Source organism: Pyxicephalus adspersus, chromosome 2 (genome assembly GCF_032062135.1).
Source record: "Pyxicephalus adspersus chromosome 2, UCB_Pads_2.0, whole genome shotgun sequence".
In the NCBI taxonomy this organism is placed as follows: Eukaryota; Metazoa; Chordata; class Amphibia; order Anura; family Pyxicephalidae; genus Pyxicephalus; species Pyxicephalus adspersus.
Window position 1 is genome coordinate 121,249,832 of NC_092859.1, and position 22,474 is coordinate 121,272,305.

At 36.4% G+C, this 22,474-nt stretch overlaps 2 protein-coding genes across 2 annotated transcripts in view; both read left to right on the forward strand.

Annotated features, from left to right (window-relative positions):
* The window catches only part of LOC140324386 (long-chain fatty acid transport protein 2-like), a 67,171-nt gene extending 64,370 nt beyond the window's left edge, over positions 1–2,801 (forward strand). The window contains exon 12 of the mRNA XM_072402251.1: positions 1,492–2,801. Within this exon, the coding sequence (XP_072258352.1) occupies positions 1,492–1,668 (177 nt within the window). The 3' untranslated portion in view covers positions 1,669–2,801. The remainder of the gene's footprint in view (positions 1–1,491) is intronic.
* Positions 2,802–7,839: 5,038 nt separating this feature from the next.
* On the forward strand, positions 7,840–22,227 carry LOC140324387 (long-chain fatty acid transport protein 2-like). Its single transcript, XM_072402252.1, has 10 exons — positions 7,840–8,553; positions 10,618–10,827; positions 12,885–13,043; positions 13,148–13,272; positions 13,825–14,019; positions 15,139–15,229; positions 16,398–16,596; positions 19,631–19,728; positions 20,033–20,163; positions 21,005–22,227. The coding sequence occupies exons 1-10, from the start codon at positions 8,013–8,015 to the stop codon at positions 21,179–21,181; spliced, it is 1,926 nt and encodes a 641-aa protein (XP_072258353.1). The 5' UTR covers positions 7,840–8,012; the 3' UTR covers positions 21,182–22,227.
* Positions 22,228–22,474: the final 247 nt, after the last annotated feature.

Genomic DNA, 22,474 nt, shown 5'->3' on the forward strand with positions numbered 1-22,474 from the left:
GTATCCAGGATTCCACTATATTCACCAAGGTTACTATCTTGGGGTTTCCCTATCCTCTGCAAATTTACATTTGTGGATCAACTCATCAAATGACATGCTGAGTTGATTTTCCAAGTCCATCTTTTACAATATCAAATTGTATGTAATTTTATTATCTCCTTTGGAGCTACTTTGTGGTTATCACCTTTTCTCTTGGATTGAGTCTTCCCCCTTCACTGCAGGAGGCTGTCTCTCCCACTCCTTGACTTACATCCTACGTCAGGTTTAGTCACACCTGAATATTGATTCTTTGTGTGCACTCAATGCATTTATGATCTGTACATAAAAAAACCCTGATGAAGCCGATTACTTCCGCAAAATGCGTTGGATTGTCTAAATTTGTCACAGTATCACAAAAAGTTCAAATAATTGTTTTGTTGACAACATACTGAGCATTTTACCCAGGGTATATTATTATACCCACCATATTGTCTACGCGGCGCTATTTGGACCATTTTATCTATGTGGATTGAGATCATTTTTCTATATTTTGTGCTACAATAAAAATCTGTTTTTACTAAATTTATAGTTTATGTGAACTGCCTTTAAAATCCCATCAATGTGATAGTTTCCTAAGCTTTCAACCACTTGTCATTACTAGTGTTGGACGAATATCTCACTATTTGATTCGACAGCTGTTCGATTAAATAGGGTGATATTGTTCGGGTGATCGAATGTCAAATTCGAACACCAATAAAGTCAAAAGGGGGAAAATTCTGGTTATTTTGAGACTGTGTAGAATTGCAAGAGCAGGCAGGGGAGCGGAGCTCTTGCAGCCCTAGCATACCTATAGTATGTGTAGGAGTCCCACAAGATCCCCGGGCACTAGAGGCTAGATGGGGACAAGTCTCCCCATTCATTCACCTCCAGTGCGCTGTGATTGGCTGAGGAAAGGAAAATCCTGATGACGATTGAGCTGTCATCAGGGTTTACCTTTCCTCAGCCAATCACAGAGCACTAAAGGTGCTGAATGGGAAGATTTATTCTCATTTAACCTCTAGTGCCCGGGGATCCCACATTGACAGGAGGATTCCCACGGCTGTGCAGCCGTAGGAATCTTCCTGTCGTGGGTTAACCTGTAAAAAAATAAAAGTTAGTTACACAAATCACACACATTCAATAAATTACTTTAACATTAAAGCCTCCTTTTAACACATTTTTTTACACATGAATTGGCAAAGTCGAATCCTGTATTTTTCGGGTCGGGTCAATCTGAATTCGAACAGCCATATTCCGGTCAAATATAAGGACAACCCGAATTCGAGCACCAACACTAGTCATTAAAAAGCAGCAATGACCAAAGCTTTTATATAAAGATAATTCTAGCTTTGTGGATAATTAGATTATTATTTTTATATATATATTATAACCAAGTAAAACAAAGTTGAAGCAATTGTTATTCTGTGACTACAGGCTGTGATTTTAACTGATTTTATTATTCATTTCATTAAGGATTCCATTGAAGTGACTGGCACTTTTAAGCAATATAAAATGGAACTGGTCAAGGAAGGTTTCAACCCTGATGCAATAAAAGATCCTATGTTCTTCTTGGATGAAAAAGTTAAATCATACATTCCAATGAATAACCGTATTTATCAAGACATTTTGGAGAAAAAATTGAAACTTTAATGTGAAGGAAGTTTTCAAAAGTAATTATATTTGTTAATGTATATATGGCAATGCATACAGGAACTGACAATTTTATTCATAATCTAGGAGCCAGTAGCCAAATGAGCCATGTAAAGCACCATGGTCATCAAATGAAATAGCAGTATATGAAGTAAGAAATCGTTTAGAAAAAGAGCCCCTTAAGGACTGGAGTTGAGCACCTCTGGTGTAAGGTGTGGTGCAACAAAAAAGCACATACTGGGGGGTGGGGTGGATGTGATAATGCTTACCCAATCTTTCTAGACTGTAAACTTTTTTGGCTCCAGTGATTTTAAGGTGGAGCTCATACTTTGACAGTAGAGTAGTCAATGTGACCATAATTTTGGGGTGATTACTTCCTGGTTTCCTAGATATGGTAATTCTATCTATACCAGTGTTCATTTTGTGGTTATTATTATTTTTTACTATTAAACAGGATTTATATAGCGCCAACATATTACGCAGCGCTGTACATTAAATAGGGCTTGAAGAAGATGGGTAGGCAAGTTTGAAAAAATAGGTTTTGAGTGCTCTTTTAAATGAGGTTTTCATCTAACTCTCTAGAGATATTGATGGTAACACCTAGGTTGTAGTGGTAATAATCACTTTATGGCTGCAATCATGGTTCTCTGGTTATTTGGTAATGTCTTGGCTTTTACTTTGGTCAGTTCCTGGGTGTAGTAATAGTGGTCAGTCCCTGTATCTAGTGCCTGCAATGGCAATCATTTCCTGGTTGTGGATTGAATGGTTTGTAATCTCGGCTTGCAGCCTTAGTGAATGTGGTGAAAATGAATTTTGGAAAGAATACCTAATCATGGTAAAATAATTAAGAAGAGATGAATGGTTTTTGCTGATTTGAATTGGATGATAAAAGTCAGTAAGCTATAATATTGTTTTAGGACTTGCATGCGTTGCCCCCAGCCGTTTTGTATGCTGGTACGTATTTTTCACATTTGTAGATAAATGACTAAATAAATAGTTTAATCTGCATATGTAAACTCAGATTTTTTTATAGCTTGTCTCCTATACCATAGAATCTTTTTAAATAGATTTTTTTCATTTGTAAATGACTCGGAATGTTATACTTTTTAAATAAAGTCGACATTTTTACAAAATCTGGTGCAGTGTTTCTTTTTGTCATTTAGTATATTAAGTCCCATCTAAGTGTTGTTTTACTAATAATGAAAATCACACTATTCTGTGCTATTGTTCACTTTTGCTTATCATGTCCTTTATTATTGCTGTTGATCTAGATTTGTAGTACTCCTAGTATTCCCAAGCTATTCTGTTGTATCCACAAAGTTATTGAGAAGAAACACAATCCTACAAACTAAAGACTTTACTAAACATAACTCAGTGTTGATCAGCATGTGTACTGCTATTCAGGTTTCATTCTTCAGACACCATTACATCAACATTGTAGCTCCTCATCATAAATAGTTGTGGTGCTGATAAAAACTGTTTTTTTTTTACTTTCACACAAGAATAACATATGCTTTGTGGACAACTAACCACAGATAGTATTATAGATTATATGATAGCCATATAACAACTAATATGTGCAAAATAAACAGTAATTTGTCTTTGAAGGATGCACATGCAAAATTTGTATGGTAAAGTTACTTAGATAGTTAGCTAATTGGATAGTTAGCTTTTGTCTTCTATGCCTATACTTATTTGCAAATAAATCACTTTGTTCTTCATTAAAATCAAAATACCTGTTTTGCCTTTTCTTTTCTTTCTGTTTTCTTTACTCTCAGTGTTGTTTAATGTTTTTGGTTACTGTACCTGTAATTTATCTTTCTGTTGAAAAATTCAATAACAATTCATTTGTAAAAAAAAAAAAAAAAAAATCAAAGTACCTGAAATGGAGCACAGTTCACATCAATACTAAAAGCACATCAGGAAATTAGTAGGAAATGTATAGTAAGTATTCAGACAAGGAGAACATTTATATTAGTGAGCGCTAGTATTACACAAAGGATTTGTATAATGTTTTATGTCACCGGGAAAGTTAGAATTAGATTTTGGGTCATGGAAAAGATTAGCGTTAGGGGTATTGTTACAGTATTGCATTGCAAAGAGGGTTGGTGTTAGATATAGGGTTGCAAAGACAATAATGTTAAAAATGTTACTTTTACAGGGTCAGTGCATACAGAAGGGATTAGTGTTAGAGGAAGAAATAGTGTTACAGAAAGGGATAGGTTTGGGAATACAGGGCAGCATTGTGGATCAGTGGTTAGCACTCTTGCCTTTGCAGGGTTAGGTACCTGCTTTGAATCTTGGCCAGGACATTATCTGCATGGAATTTGCAGGTTCTCCCCATGTTTGCATAGGTTTGCTCCGAGTAACATATGACTATGGTAAGGGCATTAGATTGTGAGCCCCTTTGAGGGACAGCTAGTGATATGACAGTGCTATATAAATATGGTGTAATAATAATAGGGAGGGTGATCATTGTTAGTATTACAGGGAGGGTTACGCTAAATTCACTTGGATTTTTTTTTACAGCACAACTGCTGCGTTTCACCAATGTCAACCCTTCCTCATTGTCCCTATGGCCTGGTTATCTCTTAAAGAGATTAGAGGAGTTGAAATCCCTTTCATACAGGTGTTTTCTTGCTGGCATTGTGGTCTGGTTGTTCAGAAGCTTAATGCAGCATCTTAGGGTGGTCTGACGCTAAACCTCATCTAAAGACCTGAAGGTGACCATTTTATCAAATCTTTCTTCTCTGTGTTGGCAAATATCTCTAACAATATATTTTCATTTGGCGTACCGCTTTGCTTTTCCCAAGCAAATTACCATTATCATTTTTTCTGAGGTACAGTTTACTTATAGAACAGTCAGCATGCAAATGATTTTGGATTTGATGAAATGTACATATTGATACTTGAAATAAATAGGGTGGGAACTAAAGCTTCAAAATATGCAACTGGATTTATGAAGATGAAATCTTCAGTTTATTTATTATTATTTATTTAAAATAATTTACTAATGAAATATAATTACTAATTATACTAATTTTACTAATGAAAAATAATTGCTCAACTTGCTAGAGAAGAACTAATTTAAAAGCGACAAGGTCACTTCTGCATCCCAATTTCATCTCAGTTACTCTCCAGTAACTACAGTGGTGCCATATTCATTACAATTTTGTTGTTGTTGGGATTAGGCAATTGTTGTAACGCAACATAACATTAAATAAATAATAATACAAATGAAATCTATTCTCTTTGTCATGAAATGAAGTAATTTTTTTTCTTTAACTTGGTATTGATTCCTTTTTCTTTTTAATTGAATTTGTTTCCCAGGCATTGGTGTTTGCTGAATGACACCAGACAAACCAGTTTTTTGCTGCAACGATAAAGCTGCACATAGTAGAGGAAAACTAATTAACCCTTTTACACACTGACTTTTACAAAGTGTTTTTCAGTTATGTTCTACACAAACTCTCTGTAGAAGTGCAAACAGTGGACGGCACAAAAAAGGTAAGGCCAGGGGTGTTAGATGAAAATAAGCAAAGGAGGGGTTGGTCTTGGGGCCAAGGTATCCCAACATATGGAAACAAGGAGTTAGGTTTTATTTAGAGGAGGGTCAGGGTTACAGAAAGATGAAACAGGAGGGAAGGGGTAGGCCATCCTCGTTAGTGCTGGGAGCTCCATGGTAATAATCATTAGCTTTAGTCACATGTAATGTCAAATATAAATTGTTATCAAAGCATACAACTTGGAAGTCACATTCACAAATTAGTGTGAACCTCTATAAATGAAGGAACTTAGAAAGCAAGCCTCAAGTTGTACAAGCATAAGGTGCCTATTCCTACTTTTACTGCACTTTCCTGCCTCCCCTACTTTGCTGCTGGAGACCTAAAGAATAGCTAATGAATGCAGCGACTTTCCAAAAGTCAGTATTTGCATATGAGTAGGTATGTGTCCCATGATTCACTTGCCTTGAAAACAAGTATTGCATGGGAAGAGGCCGGGGAAGTATATTCATGTATCACATGCCTAGAAGTTTGGGAAATAGAGGTAATAATTGTCACTTAAGTGTCTCCACTGTACAGTGTCAGGCTTTGTTTGACCTTTGTTTCATTGTCAAAGGTTTACCTATTTTTACTTTCCTAACTAGGTATGCAGAAGGATAATTTCAGAGCCTTCTGTATCAATCTGTACCTTTATAGCTACATAGATTCAAGAGCTCTCAACACTGGCCTGTACACAGCTTGCATACTTTTGCAGGGTCAATGCATTTGGTAATTGATTGTTGCATTTGGTAATTGATTGTTAACCTAAATCTAGATACTAATAGACATGGCAGAATATGGTATTTTAATTAGCGGACTGCTGTTTGTTCAGCATTTTCAAGAGCTCTATCCCCAATGCTACAATGAAGAAATACCCTGCAAGAAGATTGTTTTCCAGTTCAATTTTTATCCCATTGCTACAAATATCTTTTGTAATAACTTGGCTCTAGGTGTTATGAACTGATCAATGGCAGTGACTGAAAGTGATGGAGATTACCCAAATAGGACACAGACAGCATAAAAATGGCTATATATAGAGTGAATGTTATATCCACCAGCCAATAGCAGTGGTTTTATCTTGGTACCTAGCTGAAAGTCGACCACTCATGTTTACCCCCACCAGACCAGCATATTTCAGAAACATACTGCCTGGTTTTCCTGTTACACTGTCATTGTAACAGGAAAAAATAATGAAAACACATTAAATCAATTTAGTTTATCATTGTAATCTGACATACCACTTGAGGTCGAATAATAGGAGAGAGAATATGACATTCGCTGAAACATTCCCTGGTGGAGAAACAATTGCTGCCATTGTGATACATGGACATGGAAGATTCTCCAAAGTTTTAGAGAATTTCAGTTTCACTGCTTTATAAACAGACCCCTTTATGTCTGCACTTATTATGTTCGCTTATCTCCCTTTTATACTTTTACATTCAGTTTGCCCAAACAAATGTTATATTCACCCTAGGTAAGTTAAATATTAGGAAATGATCTTTTGTAAAAAAAATAAAAAATAAATTTGTAGCATTCTATACATTTACCCCTAAGCTAAAACTAACAGTGGCCGGCTGTGGGAGAATTTATATATGGCGACAGGAGCTTACAATTTTGTTGACTAGTGACTAGCTGCACAATATTATTCCCCTCAATGGATAATAGAGTAAAGCTGTTATTGCAGAAACAAAAGGAAATTGAATCCTGGTATATGCTCTAGGTTTGAGCGTAATTCATACCTGAACATACACATACACTAATATTATTATTATTATTATATTATTATTAATAAACAGGATTTATATAGTGCCAATAGATTACGCAGCGCTGTATATTAAATAGGGGTAGCAAATGACAGATGAATAAAGACAGTGATACAGGACATATTGCTTTAAATGGCAACATAAGCTTTTTTCTCAATATACCTCTTTTAGTCCCAGAGCATTTCTTTCCATTTTAACAGTGTTTCAATTTTGTAACTTTCAGCATTTGTTCCTACCCAAAATTATCATACATTGTTTTCCTGAACAGATAGCGCTGTTCTGTAGCCAGATTTGAATACATATATTCTCATTTTCTCATTTTTTAAATACGAAAGAAAGTAAACATTTGTAAAAATTGCATTTTCTTGAAATTTTTACAACTCACATTTAAAGTAATTTTTCAGTCCCAGATAGTTACTCCAAAACTGGCAAAGTGAAGCTATTGTACGTAGTTGGCTATCCGTTAATTACTGAGAAATATATGAGTTGCGCAGCTTGCTATCAGTCATTCCAAGTCAGAATAGTGAAGATACAAAGATCCTGAATCTTTACACCTATGTATGGAAAGCCAACTTTTTGCCACTTTTTTTCAGTGGGACTTTAAAGGATACATACAAGACACTTCTACAAATTCTACAGCACTTAATGTTTTACTACAAACAAATTCCTTATAACATCAAATAAATAAAACAGTTATTAGCAGCAAAGTTGTCTTTTCTTTTTCCAAATGTATTATAATTGTTGGCTGTTCTAGTGACATTAAAAGCCATAGAACACTAAGACCAGACTCATTCTACTTGTGCAAGCAAATTTATCCAATCTGATGCAATTCTGGCCTATCTCGCAGGAGGGGGCTCTATACCAGGTTTTACCCAGTACTGTAAAACACCTATAACACAACTGCGTCCACAACATTCCTTAGGGTTTGAAAGTTTCCAAGGCAGTTAAAAGGTTAAAGGTATGAAATGTGACCTTCTCACGGTTCATAGTACAAGATTCTCCTCCTGGAGCAGCATGTTTGTGAATTGTACACACCTTCATGTACTTCATTGTTTGTGATCCATTGTTCAACATGCAGGTACAGTCCACGCTCCTGTTCAGAAAGATGTCTGTGGCAAAGTCGGTGTTACTTGCCATCCCTGTGCTCTGGATGCTTAAGCGGATATTCATGCCTTACCTGTGGCAGGACCTAAAGTTCTTCTACAAAGTCATCATCTACATGAAGAAGATAGAGCAAGCGCTCAAACAATCCCCCTCGTTTGGTGTGATTGATTTGTTTCTAAAACAAGTTGCTACCAGACCTAATCAGCCATTTATTTTATACCAGGACCAATCATATACCTACAAGGATATAGACCTTAAAAGCAATCAGGCTGCATGGGCTTTGATGGAGCATGCAAAGCTAAAAAAAGGAGACTGTGTGGCTATTTTCCTTGGTAATGAGCCTGCCTATATCTGGATTTGGCTAGCACTGGTCAAATTAGGTTGTCCCATGGCATGTCTGAACTACAACATACGGTCCAAGTCCTTCCTTCATTGCTTCAAGTGCTGTGAAGCTAAAGTGATCATTGCTGCTCCAGGTAAGTAAAAGCATAGAAATAATTATCATATATGATGCATTTAGCAGTTTTTATTTTTCTGCATTCCCTCTGTAACAAAGTTTTATTGCCTGTTTATCCTGACAGTCAGTCTGTTATCTTTTAACATCCTTTATTAGGTCAAATTGATTATTAAAAGCAGTAGAAGATTAACCATATAACCCAAAAGCTTTTATTATTTTAGTTAAAACCACAATAACATCCCAAAAAACTGTTGTAAAATATGTTAGCCGGAGTTGGGCTTTGATTTTTAGTTTGGTCCATCTAAATCTACAAGTTGATCAAACACCCCCTCTCCACAAGTGACTCAATCCAAGGGTGGCTACACCTCTCCCCCATAGATACAGTGCAGTGAGTGTTGCCACTCTTGGACATTTTCATGGCTAGAGCACCAGGTGATAACCAAAGCAGTCACCACATCAAGAGACTAGTGAACTGCAAAATATTACATTGTTGTCCTTGGGATTAGATATACCTGAAGTACTTATTGTAGCCTGGAAAAGGCCTTGAAGATGTCAGCAAGTATGAAAATGAGAAGAAGCTGATTGGGCATTTGTGATAAAATGGGACTTTAAACTTTAAAGGATTTATTCTATACAGAGCAATGTACAAAGTGCTGTAGCCTATAAGCAGCACTCCTCTATAACTGATATATTACTACAGTATGTAGAAAAGATCTTTTTCATGAGAAAGAAGAGTTGGAGAAAAGAATTGTATTTTGGTTTATGTAGTAAATTATGTCATTATGAAAATATTGAGGCTAGATATGATTTGGCTTCCATGACCAGATCAGCTGGATTCACCTAAAATTACCATAGGAAAAAAATGTTGACGTATATTTTACTAAATTCTCATACTAGGCCTGTCACTAAGATGTACAGGGCCAGACCCAGAGAGACATCTGGAATTGCTAGGTTCAGGTCAGTAATGGAATCCTCGTTATTTATCCCATTATAGCTATATTGTAAAGGAATCAAGTGTCTGCCATTGCTGAATATTCCAAGGCTCCATCCACACTTGTAACAGAGTAATGCATGTGAAACATGTTGGTGCTATTCATTCTGGACGGACCACAACGCACAGTAACTCACTAGCATGAGTTGCTGTGCAATTGTAAATGAAAAAAAAGAGACTGCTTAAGCAAATAAATGGGCTGTTGTAATATAATGCAGGGCATCACAAGGTGCATTGCAGCATGGCCACATAGATGTTGGGTGATCCAGCAAACCTGGAATGGATCTGGTCCAGAATTTAAAACATTTTCTAGCAAAGAGCAAATGACTTTGAAGAAATCCATTCCAGGTTTACTGGATCGTCCAGCTTCACTGATAAAAATGTATCCTCTGCAGCCTTAGAGAGCTTTAATAAGTCAGGGCCACTGTCTGGTTGTTTCAGATTGGTGACCTAAAAAGACTTTCTTTTTGAAATCAGGGTGTAATGACAAAGATTGTTTTCAGCCCATTGCTCCACTTACACCTACCTCACCTGTATTGCCCCTGTGCCTCTGTAAGAACTCTTGCAAATATTTGGTGCCAAATATATTATATGTAAGCATTATTAAACAAAGCTGGTACTGAGTAAGGGTATTAGATCTGAAGCTGCCATGCAGATCCAGTAGCTTCTGTACTTTGAGTCATCAAATTATGCAGAAGTTCTGATTTCCTTATCTGTAATCTTGTTTCTGATCAGCAACAGTGGCCAACATGTTTCTCCTAGACAGTGTTTCTGAACCAGGGTTCAGTGCAATCCTGAGGTTCCTCCAGGGGTAGCAAAATGTTCCTTGAGCAATGAGCACTTTGTGTCTCTGAGGACACATTAGGATCACCAATGATCTTTTTAGTTATCTGTAAGTGGGGCATTCTGTAATGCTAACTATGGATATAGAAATTATAGCAGGGCTTCCCTAAAATCCTGAGGGTATTTTAAAGGTTCCCCCAGAGGTTGAGAAAACTGCTTATTGGAAAACTTTTTTTTGAAAAGTACTTTTGAGTGAAAAATGTTTAGAGATTTTCTGATTGGGCCAATATGGTGTTTTGCTTTTTCTAGAATTAAGGAATGCTGTGGAAGAAGTTCTGCCGGCATTGACAGAACAAGAGGTGCTGGTGTTTTATCTGAGCAGAGAATCACCCACTCCAGGAGTGTACAGTCTACTAGACAAAATAGAAGCTGCCTCTCAGGATCCCATCCCCAGCTCCTTCAGATCAGGTCAAAATGTAAAAAGTCCGGCACTTTACATCTACACATCTGGAACCACAGGTATTATTTCTCTTTATTCCATATCATTCCATATTGTTAGGGTGCTCACTGGTGGCTCGTGCAGCCATTTTCTCAGAAAAAAATCACTGAATTCTGAAAATATAACACAATTTAGCTCTTGAATTGTTTAATATGCTAGTAATTCACATAATTCTGTGCAAAATGTTTCACTTAATTTATGTTCAGAAATTAGTGATAGAATACCAGCTGCAAAATGTAAGCTGTACATTACTTAATGTTTAACCTTTACCCACTGCATAACCAGTCAACTTTGGAACTTTATGTTTACTGTCTGAGCAACCATACTCACTTTTAGTTAATATAACGTCAAAACAAAGTTTGAAAACATTTCAGTCCTACAAAAAAAATGTGACAACAAAGACGCCTAAAGGTATCTACCTTCAATAGCAATTCCTTCCCCTGGTCCTAAAGCTGAACATCAGGCAGCCACCTGAAAAGCCACCATATTATCCAATTATGGTTTCATTAAAAAGATCAATAAATCTATTTTCTTAAAAAATAGGACCCATAGTTGGGTTAATAGAAGCTTTTTATAATTCCCTGTACATATTAAAAAACGAAGAACAGAATACCAGTCAAGCTCTACAACAAGCTCTGGGAGAACAGAATGGTAATCTCATCAGTGTGCTGCTGGCTTTTCCTGTCCAATCACAGGCTGGGAAATTCCAGACCTGATTGTATTTAGCATACAACCTACAGGAGCATTGAGGAGTATAGGACCTGACTGTGCAGTCTTATGGAAATTGGAATGGAAGAACGGAATTAACAATAGTTTGTTTGGTAAAACAGTTTCCATCCTACTAGATTGTAAGCTCTTCGGGGCAGGGTCCTCTCCTCCTGTATCACTGTCTGTATTAGTCTGTCATTTGCAATCCCTATTTAATGTGCAGCGCTGCGTAATATGTTGGCGCTATATAAATCCTGTATAATAATAATTATAATATTATGTTTATTTATGTTTACTTATTATGTTTATGTACTAATGTGTATTTAATATTAAACCGCCTTAATTTATATTTTATAAATTATGTTTATAAGCTGCAAGGTTGCTTTTTCTGGCTGCATTTGGTGACTGCAGAATGACAAACTTGTGTTAGCAAGTTACAGACTTTCATCTTTGCCTGTACTTTGAATTTCAATTTTTTTTTTCTGTTTGCCTTGTTTTTCGCTGTCATGTTGACTATGCTAACCATTTTGATTTTTGGAATTTACTTCTTGTGTGGCCCAAATCCAAAGACCTTTTCCCTCTATCATTGACGTAGTTCTCTGCCAGGAAATCTAAGATCAGTGAGGTCAACTAGATATATGGTCATAATTATGTACTGGAGTAGATTCATTCATTGCAGAATGCACTTAGCATTCACTAATCACTAAACACTGCAATTTAACATTTGTTAATTGATTGGCTTTTTCATTTTTATTTTTTTTTGGCACTACAATAATTATCCACAAATCCAGACTGAACATGGGTCATGGGTCATACAGCAAGGAGAAAAATATAAAATGGTCTGCAAAAAACAATACATACAATTTAACCTGTTTGTCAAGTCATTGTTCTGTGAATCACTTACTGATGCACTTATTATTTATAATTAAAATGAACAGCTATTTATTGTTAAAAGTAAAGCAGTATGATAAACTTGTACAGCATTACTCTGAACTATGTTTGGTATAGTATCAGAACACAAATAATGACAAATGTTCATAGTTAGGTTCCTAGAATTCATATTTTTAAAATGACATAACATTGTCCATCAATATTTAGCTCCCTGTTCTGATAGAACCATGCTGGTGATATATATATATATATATATATTATACATGTATTCAAAAAAATTGAGCAATATTAAAAACTATTGTTAATTAACTATAATGTAGAAAGTTATCTCATGTGCCATTTAGAATTTATAAAGCATTTCAGCAACCCAGGCAAAATATTGTAATAAACCAGTGGTGACCAAATAGAGATATTCCAAATGAATAATAACTGACCACAGTTAACAATCAATATAATGTTAAACATCTCTTCCTGAAAGGTCTTCCCAAGGCTGCAGTTATAAATCAAGGCCGTCTGCTGATCAGTTCATCAATAAGTACACTGTCTGGAATTACATGCAAGGATATACTGTACATTCCACTACCTCTCTACCACAGTGCTGGCCTCATGATTGGGGTCCGTGGATGCATTCAGCATGGTATGTCACTCCATTCCCACTATACATTTTTTTTTTAATTTTAATTATACTTCTGTAGCCTGTAACTTTGTGAAGTGTTTTCATTTTTCTTTTTTTGAAATCAGGAGCCACTTGTGTAATAAGAAATAAATTCTCAGCAAGCCAGTTCTGGGATGACTGCAGGAAATACAACGTTACAGCCTTCCAGTACATAGGAGAAATTCTGCGATACTTATGCAACACTCCAAAGGTAAATGCAAAACTCCAAAAGTTAACATTTCCAGACCAGTAAGATATTGTGTTCTAAAGATACATAAAAATTGAAGTTTGAATCAGTAATTGCTCAACATACAGACATCTTAACTTATGTTTGGTATGTAGCCTGTTCATAATATGGCTTTGTGTGTTCTAGTATATCAGAAAACTTAGTGCTTTAAATATTTTTATCTTACATACATCTTACATACATCTTACATAATACTGAGTTTTGCACTAAGCACAGGAACTCAAAATATGCCAAGCAATCAATAAAATGTCTTTTTAACCTGAAATAAACAAAAGGAAGTTTTAGTCTATTTTCTGTTAATTTTTTTTTAATTTAATCTCCATCTTCTTTATTACTTTAACATCCATAAACTGGCAGATTTCATAATAATGTATATTTCAAACTGTTATCATGCTTGGCTGATTCTGCAACATTGAAGCCTAAGAACAGAACATGAAAAAATAATTTACCTCCCTAGCATTACCCCTAAAACAAGGAAGAACCATTTCTTTTGAATTAATGTAGAATGTTTTTTAGAAAGACAACGACAAGGACCACCGCGTCCAGACTGCTATGGGGAATGGTGTCAGGGGCGATGTCTGGAAAGAGTTCATCAGTCGTTTTGGTCCCATCAAAATATGTGAATTTTATGCAGCAACAGAAGGCAATTCCTTCTTTTTCAACTACACAGGGAAAATAGGAGCAGCTGGAAAAAACAACCGTTTCCTCAAGGTGAGAATACATTTTCAAGATATTCCCTTCAGGTAAATTATATTTTTACCCTCCACTTCTCATCCTTTTGCATCATACTTTTACATGGTGCCTTGGCAGCCAATTAGCTCAGCTCTGTGTAAGCTCCAGGTCATGACTTGCAGCTCATATAAGACCTCTCCTGCTTGTTGGTATAGTGAAGGGAAAGAAGTTATGTGCACAGTAGTCATCATTAAAGTGGACCTCTTGTTTTGTCATCCATTATACATGTTCACTATGAAGGGTCCACAAAACAATATTTCAGTTCTTGGTGTCTCCACACACTTCTTGGGTGTGCATACTACTATGGCCATGTGCCCGTTGGAGGACCTGCAATAATCTATGGGGACACCTAAAAATCATGGTTTTGGGAGTGGACAAACTCTTTTTAGGGACACATGCTCTATTCAAATGTTTTTGAAGGTATGGCAAAAATAAATTTCCCACTTTTGCCCATCGCCAACATATCACAGTGTACAACAAAATCCTTAGGCTGTTAATCTTTTATAGGACAATACAACTGATTTAACAGTTCATGTTGACCGAGTTACATAATCATTCTAGGAAATTGGCGGGGTTCCTTGATTTTGCCCTCATTAAATAGATTGGTATTTAGGTTCAGTTTAATAATTTTCTAAAGCACATGAATGTATCTGGTCTTGAGCCAACACTTTAAATGGCTCGCTTGTCATTTTTCACATTTACTTTTTTGAACATTGTATTTTTTTATAGCCAGTACTAAGATATTAGACATTAGAAAAGATGAAAAATATGGCTTGATATCTGCAACACTAGTAGTATATTCATTTAGACTGGATTCACACTTTAAGTTATCTGTTGCAGAATATTTCATGTAAATGTGCTGCCAACACATCAAATCAAATAAAAAAATGTGCATAAGCCTTTTCAGCAACACCGTATAATAAAGAGCACCACAATTCAGATTCACTACTGAACCAATAAATGGCCCCATAACGCACTGAACATACAGCGGCTGTATTGCTGTTATAAAATAGTATGGTACAAAACAGTTCTGATCATTTTTTATAAGGTATAAATTACATTCATTATCATTTAATTTTGTAGATTGTTGTCTTCTAGGCTATGAGGCCGTATTCAGTGATCAGGTACGATGTGGAAAAGGATGAACCAGTAAGAGATGCTTCAGGACACTGCATTAATGTAGCTAAAGGTATTTTGGAATATTGAACTTACATTAATGTGCACTTGTATAGATTATACATTAAAAAATGTTCACAACTTTACAAAGATTGCGAAAAGTGCTATAGCAGATTTTAGTTCAATTATACTGAAATTTCTGATGTCTTTAGAGAACAGCACGTTATTTCCTATTTCTGCAACCATTACCAACTGTAATAATCCTATACTTGGTATTGTGATAATTACATGGATTGGGAAGGGATTTCCAAGCTTTTACTAAGATAATTAGCAAATTTCAAGGATCAGGGTTATTCACTGACCAAGAAAGACACAACTTTACCATTGCAATTCACAAGAGTTTGCTGACTGACCCAAACCTCTTCCTATGCAGTTTGTCAGTTCTCCTTAAACAGACTGACATTTCGGGTCCTATTGATAAAGGGCCAATTATAGGAGGCTGTTTGCAAGAATATTACAATATTTACAAAAAAAAATATTTACAATAAAAAAATTTTTTTAGCAGCATTGACACATTTAGAAGATCGTAATTTTCTCTTCCCAAAGACAGTGATCTCCATATTTCTGAAGGAAACTCAATCTAATCACCCCTTTATAATTCACCTAGAAACTTTTATTCCATAATTATGATAATAAGGTCAATCACTGATAACCCAGTAAAAACAATTCCCCTTTTATTAGTTTGGCGACCAGAAAAAAGAAAACAGTAGTAGTGATCTGTTATCATGTAAATACGCTCCTTTGGCTCAGTTACGGCCCTTAAATAGTGGGGCTGGCTTATCCAAAAGCCGCCATTGCTGGCCATTCTGAGCCTGCTATTTAGGGTTTAAAGACCATGCAAATCATTTTGAGTTTGAAAATCAAAAAAAGTTGAAACTCAAGTCACACACCAAGGTAAATGTGACCCAAACTTGCCAAGGACCACATATTTTGAACCTCACATGTTTGCCATAAAACCAAGGCTGGGTTCTTTCTAATCACATCCCTCGTCAAACTGAACCCCTTGTTGGTAATACCATCTGTTCGGGATGACATAATCTATAGATTCCAAATAAATCTGTGCCCCTAACCCTTCCTGACCTGATTTCAGAAATCCATGGACAGTGTCCTTCATAGATTTTTTTACATTGTTTGGAAAGCTTTTGTTTCTCTGAATAACTTCTATTATTGTTTGACCACAGGAGAAACTGGGCTGCTGATTTCAAAAATTACTGTCACAAACCCGTTTGTTGGGTATGCAGGGGATGCTTCCCTGACTGAGAAGAAGAGACTTTACAATGTGTTTGAAAAGGGAGATTTATACTTTAACACTGGAGATTTGATCATGGAGGATAGTGATGGGTTTATTTTTTTCCAAGATCGTGTAGGAGACACTTTTCGGTATGAAATTATCTTTAAATTTTCATTTTTAGTGATTTTTATAATATTAAATTTATTGCTTTAAATGTATTGCTTTAAAGCACTTTATCTTTGGATATTCTGCTGCCAATGTGAAGGCCCGAGAGAGCGGCTTGATGTGTGATAAGATTCATAGAATGCCTTGTCTCTGTCATTACATTGTGAAGTCAGGGTGCAGTGGTGATACCCCCACATGGAGCAGGACAATGGTCACAGTATGTCCTAGGTCACTCAGGGTAGAAGTACTGCAAGGGAGCTGTTTTTTTTCCATTAAACAGTGGATATGTTATAAATAAATGATCAGGCAGGGCCTTTCTGCAATAAAATAACCAATCCTGCCTGATCACAATTGTTTAATTACACTGACCTTCTCTCTTCACCTCTTACCGATTCTGATATTTGGCCATCTTGATTGGCCTGGCCAGGATGACGTAACTGTGTGTGTGTGGGAGTTCATTCAGATACATGGTGCATCCCAGATCCCTATACAAATGCAGATTTTTTTTTAAGAGGCAGGTAATAAGCAGGTATTAAAGAAAGGACATCACCTGTCCCTTTCTGCAATAAAAGCCTGCCTTATCACTAATTTTAAAAGTGGATTTTTTCTGTATTGTCTGCTGTGTAACTAATGCAGTAAAATGGCAGAGCTGACAGTCAGCCTTGGTTAGTTGGACAGGAGAAGAATGTGCAGCTTTTGGCATATGATCTTACCAAATTATTGGCTAAATCAATGGGTAGATCATGTTAAATGTGTTGTGTATGTATCATGTATGCTATGTGTATCCCATATGTATTGTATTACAGATCAGCAATGAACACTGCTGATATTCAAAGTAATGATTAGCCCTATACGGAGTGTTTTCAGCCATTCACCTTTATGAAAGTTTGATGTTTATAAGTCTAATCATCTTTAGTCTGGAGATAATTTACTGACATATTACCCATGTTTACCTGAATCATTTTCTAACCTACACCAGATGTAATTCCATCTGTTATTACAGAAACAAGGCGTTTTTTCCCACAGATTTCTGCCGGTAAATACAGATAAAGCAGAAGCTGTATTTGTGTTCTAGATCTGTGCTCAGTGGAATAATTGCACAGGGATTGTATTGTACATCATGTTTATTTTAAGCCAAGTGGACCTATTGTCAATGGAAACTGTAGCGTAAGTAACACGATGCACCTGTGCCATGTCCCTGCAGAACACAAAGCCTGGGCAGGTTAGGCAATTCAGAGATTGTACAAATCATTGCTCCAGGCGTACTTGTATCCTTATCTAACATTTACAAATTAGAAACATAAAGAAGCGATTAAAGTGGCTGCTTACTTAGCAAGTTATTGTTCACTTTGATAGGCGTACATTCACCTAAACAGTAAATGATAGTAAATAAGATGTCTGGATTCATTCTGAATACAGAACTGTGTGCAAGGTAATTAAAAATATTGATCAGCATATCATCATTTATCACAGCTTATTTCCTATACTCAGTGAATACTCATTTTGGTAAGTCTCCCCAAAAATGGGGTCCAGGGAAACCTTTTAATGGAGACAATTGTCTATTCTTCCAACATTAGGTGATTTTCACCAATCTGCCTGCCAGTTTACTTTAACTACTCTATGCAAAACTGAAATATAACATGTGTTGGATATTCCTAGACTTAACATGAAGACATGTATGAGGTTTATTACATTAAGTTGAATAACACATACATATGCATAAATAAAATGTATTCAAACCAACTTATACTCTACTAAAACATAGAAACCTCAGTGTAATGCCTTTGTGAAAACTTCAGCGCTTCCAGCTATAAGGACTCATCTTCATCTTGCGGAGTGCCGAGCAGTTGACACTGTGCACTTAAGCTTACTTTACACAGATGTTTTCACCAGTGTGAAATTTCAATTCATTCAATATGCCGGAACATACAGAAGTGCCGTTGGATGTATGTTTGGGCTGCGAAAAAAACATAGCCTGCATGATTTGGTGGGATTATAGCAGAAGACAGCAAAGTGATTAGCTGCCTCAGTTAAGTGCTTACCCTCTGCTGTCCAATCATCTGGTGGGAAGGTGGGGGGCTTGAACACTGTGCTGCTGCAATAGTGGAAGTCAAATACCAGGTGTTAGGAGACGCTTATCGGGCCAGCAATTCTGTGCTGTGCAGTATCCCATACCATTTATTCTGTCCAGTGCTGTGATTTGCAGCAGCAAGGAGAATAGTGAACTACGCATCTCCTGCTTTCCATGCAGCCTGAGATGTACATTCCCAGCATCCCCAGCAAACACTCTGAGTCTGGGCACACCTGAAGGTGATTTTAGGAACAGATTAGTCCTTCAATCCTGCACTGCCATTGGCTGCTGGGAGTTTATAGTCTTTCTGCTGCCATTCACCAGTGCCTGTTGTAGCATTAAGCTAAACTCTGCTATTGGTGTATGAATTTGTAAGATTTACTGTTGCTGACCTTACCTGTTATTGACTGTGTGGGGTTATGATGAATGGACTGACCCCAACACTATTTTTGTATTGCTCTTGAATACCTCATCTGGTAGACGGATTACCTGTGAATTACTTCTGGCTCTGTATTCTGGGCTTGTCTCTGCTGGAATCTTGGTACTGCATTATCTGTGGGCTCCTGATCCTATGTCAGTCCTTACCCAGGCACCATTCCTTGTGTACAGAAGTCCTGGGGGCAATCGTGTGCTGGGACGGCACAACTGGTATCCCGAGGCTGAGCAGGGGCTTTCTATAGGTGAAGAGTGCAGTGTTAGATTAGGGGAACTGGTGTCTGGTGAGTACGGTCGCTGGACCAGGGTCTTAAACCAGGCTGTGCTGTTTGGCAGGAATATCTGGATACTAAAACTGGAAATAAAATAATACATTTGGGTGCTTCATTACAGTTAATCGTTAAATGTTTTTTTTTTATTGTTTCAAACTAATGGTTATATATGAAAATTCTGTTATGCTGTTTTTACACCCATTTATTGATGATAGACTAAAATTTGCACTTTTCCTTTAGTTGGAAAGGTGAAAATGTGGCAACCACAGAAGTGGCAGATATTGTAGGAATGACGGATTTCATTGAGGAGGCCAATGTATATGGTGTCCCAGTTCCTTGTAAGTATTCAATCATACTTTCACACAGAACAATCTAGGAATAGTAAGGCAACCCTCCATCTCAAAATGACAGTGCCCTGGTTTAAAAATCTAAGATAGTAATTACAAAAGATAGTGTATACTCTGCAGAGACAAAATTGTATGTTGATTTTGTACCAGTTTTGAGTCTCACTTGGTTTCCTCAATTATATTAAAAGCACAGTTATTTTCATTAAGTGCCATTTTGAACAAAGCATTATGAAATATATTTAGTTTTGTAAGCTTTATGTAAAAAACTATCTAACTTTGTTTTCTCATTGGCTAGATCACGAAGGGAGAATTGGCATGGCAGCAATTAAACTTAAGGAAGGCCAGACATTTGATGGAGAAAAGCTTTATGGAAAAGTGGTGGATTATTTGCCTAGTTATGCTAGACCTCGATTTGTGAGAATACAGGTAAGGGGATTCTCTCTCTATCTTACACATAAGAAGGTCTGTTGCCAACACCATTTTAAACATCAAGTCAAGTTAGCAGCTTCTGTGGATTTTACCGTTATAGAAAACACAAAATGGCCTGTGAATACAGTGTCATGGGTGAAAGCTTTATAAATATTTTTTTGTAAAACAACACTTTACAATAGAATAACTCAAAGACATAAAGCTTATCTCCAACCACCCCCAGCAAGGTTTTAAAACAAAAAAGCAGTTTTTGGCTCTCTTACTTGCCTTGTGCTGGCCATTACTGGAGAAGATCCAAAGAAGAGGGCCCTGCAGGTCACTTGACCAGTCTGAAGACATAAAAAAGTCAAAACACTTCATCTAAAAAAGTAAGATGGTGCCTGAGTTGGACTTTCATTAAAATGAAAGTTTGCTTTTAAATGGTAATAGGGCCAATACATCCTACCTTACAACAATTAAACCCGAGAACTAACATTTATTTTATTGCAGCCTACCAGTCTATAGATGCGGTGGCTGCACAAGGTTTCTTTCATCAAGCTGAAAACAATTTTAGAGACAGCAGAAATCCCCCTCTGATCTTACTTGAAGTCTGTCCCAGTCAGATACACTGGAAACAATATTATTTTACATATGTAAAGTAATCATCTCCCATGTAATAGAGATGAACAAAGCCAGACAGTTTAGCTTAGGAAGCTACCGAGACTCTCTGCATAGGTACAGTGGAAGAGCCAGGTATAGAAATTGTTTATGGAGAGAAAGAGAAAAGGGAAACTGATTCAACCATCACATTTAAGGGCTGCTATGCTGTGATATTTTACATTCTGTTTTTGGAATACAGGACTCTATTGAAGTTACTGGAACCTTCAAGCAACGCAAGGTGGAACTGGTCAAAGAAGGCTTCAACCCAGCAGTCATAAAAGACCCCTTGTACTTCTTGAATGAAACTGATAAAAGATACAAGCCGATGACTTCACAGATTTACAATGCAATACTGGAAAAAACACTGAAATTATAACGTATCTGGCTTGCAGTGCTAAATTTGATTTGAGAATATTAGAAACATTTACAATAGGATAGAACTTAATTTGTATATCAATTGATTTTGTTATGTTATCTGAACAGTCAGCCTATTTAATAAAAATAATTACCACTTTTCAGGAGATAAAATAAACCAGTACAAAGCCAAGCTACAGGTAGTCCCCGAGTTAACGACATCTGACATACGGACGACTACTAGATACGAACGGGGCTTCCCTGCTTGCCCTGTGCAGGATGGGGGCTTGATGCACGAGTTGCAGAACAAATCTTTTGCTAAACACAGCTGAGGTTGTGGGTGATCTTAAGGACTCTTTTCTGCTACATCTTGTAACTTAATGACCAAAACAAACTCTGCAGTTGTTTCTTTTTGCATATCAAAGCACAGCTTGCTCCAGAAGTTAATGAATGTCTAGGCTCTATAAAGATTTTTTTTTGCTTTGTTTGTGATTAACTCACAGTGAGCATTTTTTACAGTATACCATGCTGCCTAATAATATGTTGAGACGCACATCTGTCCTAATTGCATTTATTAAAATAATGTACCTGTTCCAACTTACATACAAACAAAAGAACAAACCTACAGTCCATATCTCATATGTAACCCAGGGAGTACCTGTATATACATAAATATATCAATGTATAGAATTGTTTTTGCACACTGATTTGGTTAATACCAAACAACAAAAAAATGAATGTAATTGATTTAAATGTGTTTCTACTGTAAATACTCTACTGTATATTCATTTTTCAGATATCTATTGTATTTGTGTAATTATTATATTTTCTCTACCCTTGAAGCTTTAACATCATTTTGTTTTGCAACCCTTTTAAAGCAGATTTCTAGTCAACTCCAAACACCCTCTATCCCACTTGCCACCCCCACCCTTTTTTAAAAAACACCTGTGACACTTATCCAAAATCCCAGCCTAAATACAAAGTGGTGCTAAAATGAAACTAGTCCAATAATGCCTTTTGGCCACAACTCTGATGAAATAAATAAATGAAAAACAGTTTTCAAATGTATATTCTGCATTACAATATATGTTCTTCTGTTACTTCACTAATCCTTATTCAACATAATTATGCACTCACTGACTTATGTGGACTGTTCAAATAAAGCATTGGTCAAGGTGCGCTTCAATCATAATATAGCCCCTTCTCCCTTGTTCCATTCAACTTACCGTATTTTTCGGACTATAAGACGCTCCGGCCTATAAGACGCACCCAATTTTAAAGGAGAAAAACCTAGAAAAAAAAGATTCTGAACAAA

Excerpts from the sequence above, each read along its gene's own strand:
- LOC140324387 (XM_072402252.1), top strand. The coding sequence starts at position 8,013 with ATGTACTTCATTGTTTGTGATCCATTGTTCAACATGCAGGTACAGTCC. Across the intron at positions 13,044-13,147 it reads CCGTGGATGCATTCAGCATG|GAGCCACTTGTGTAATAAGA; the intron begins GTATGTCACTCC and ends TTTTGAAATCAG. Across the intron at positions 15,230-16,397 it reads CTGCATTAATGTAGCTAAAG|GAGAAACTGGGCTGCTGATT; the intron begins GTATTTTGGAAT and ends GTTTGACCACAG.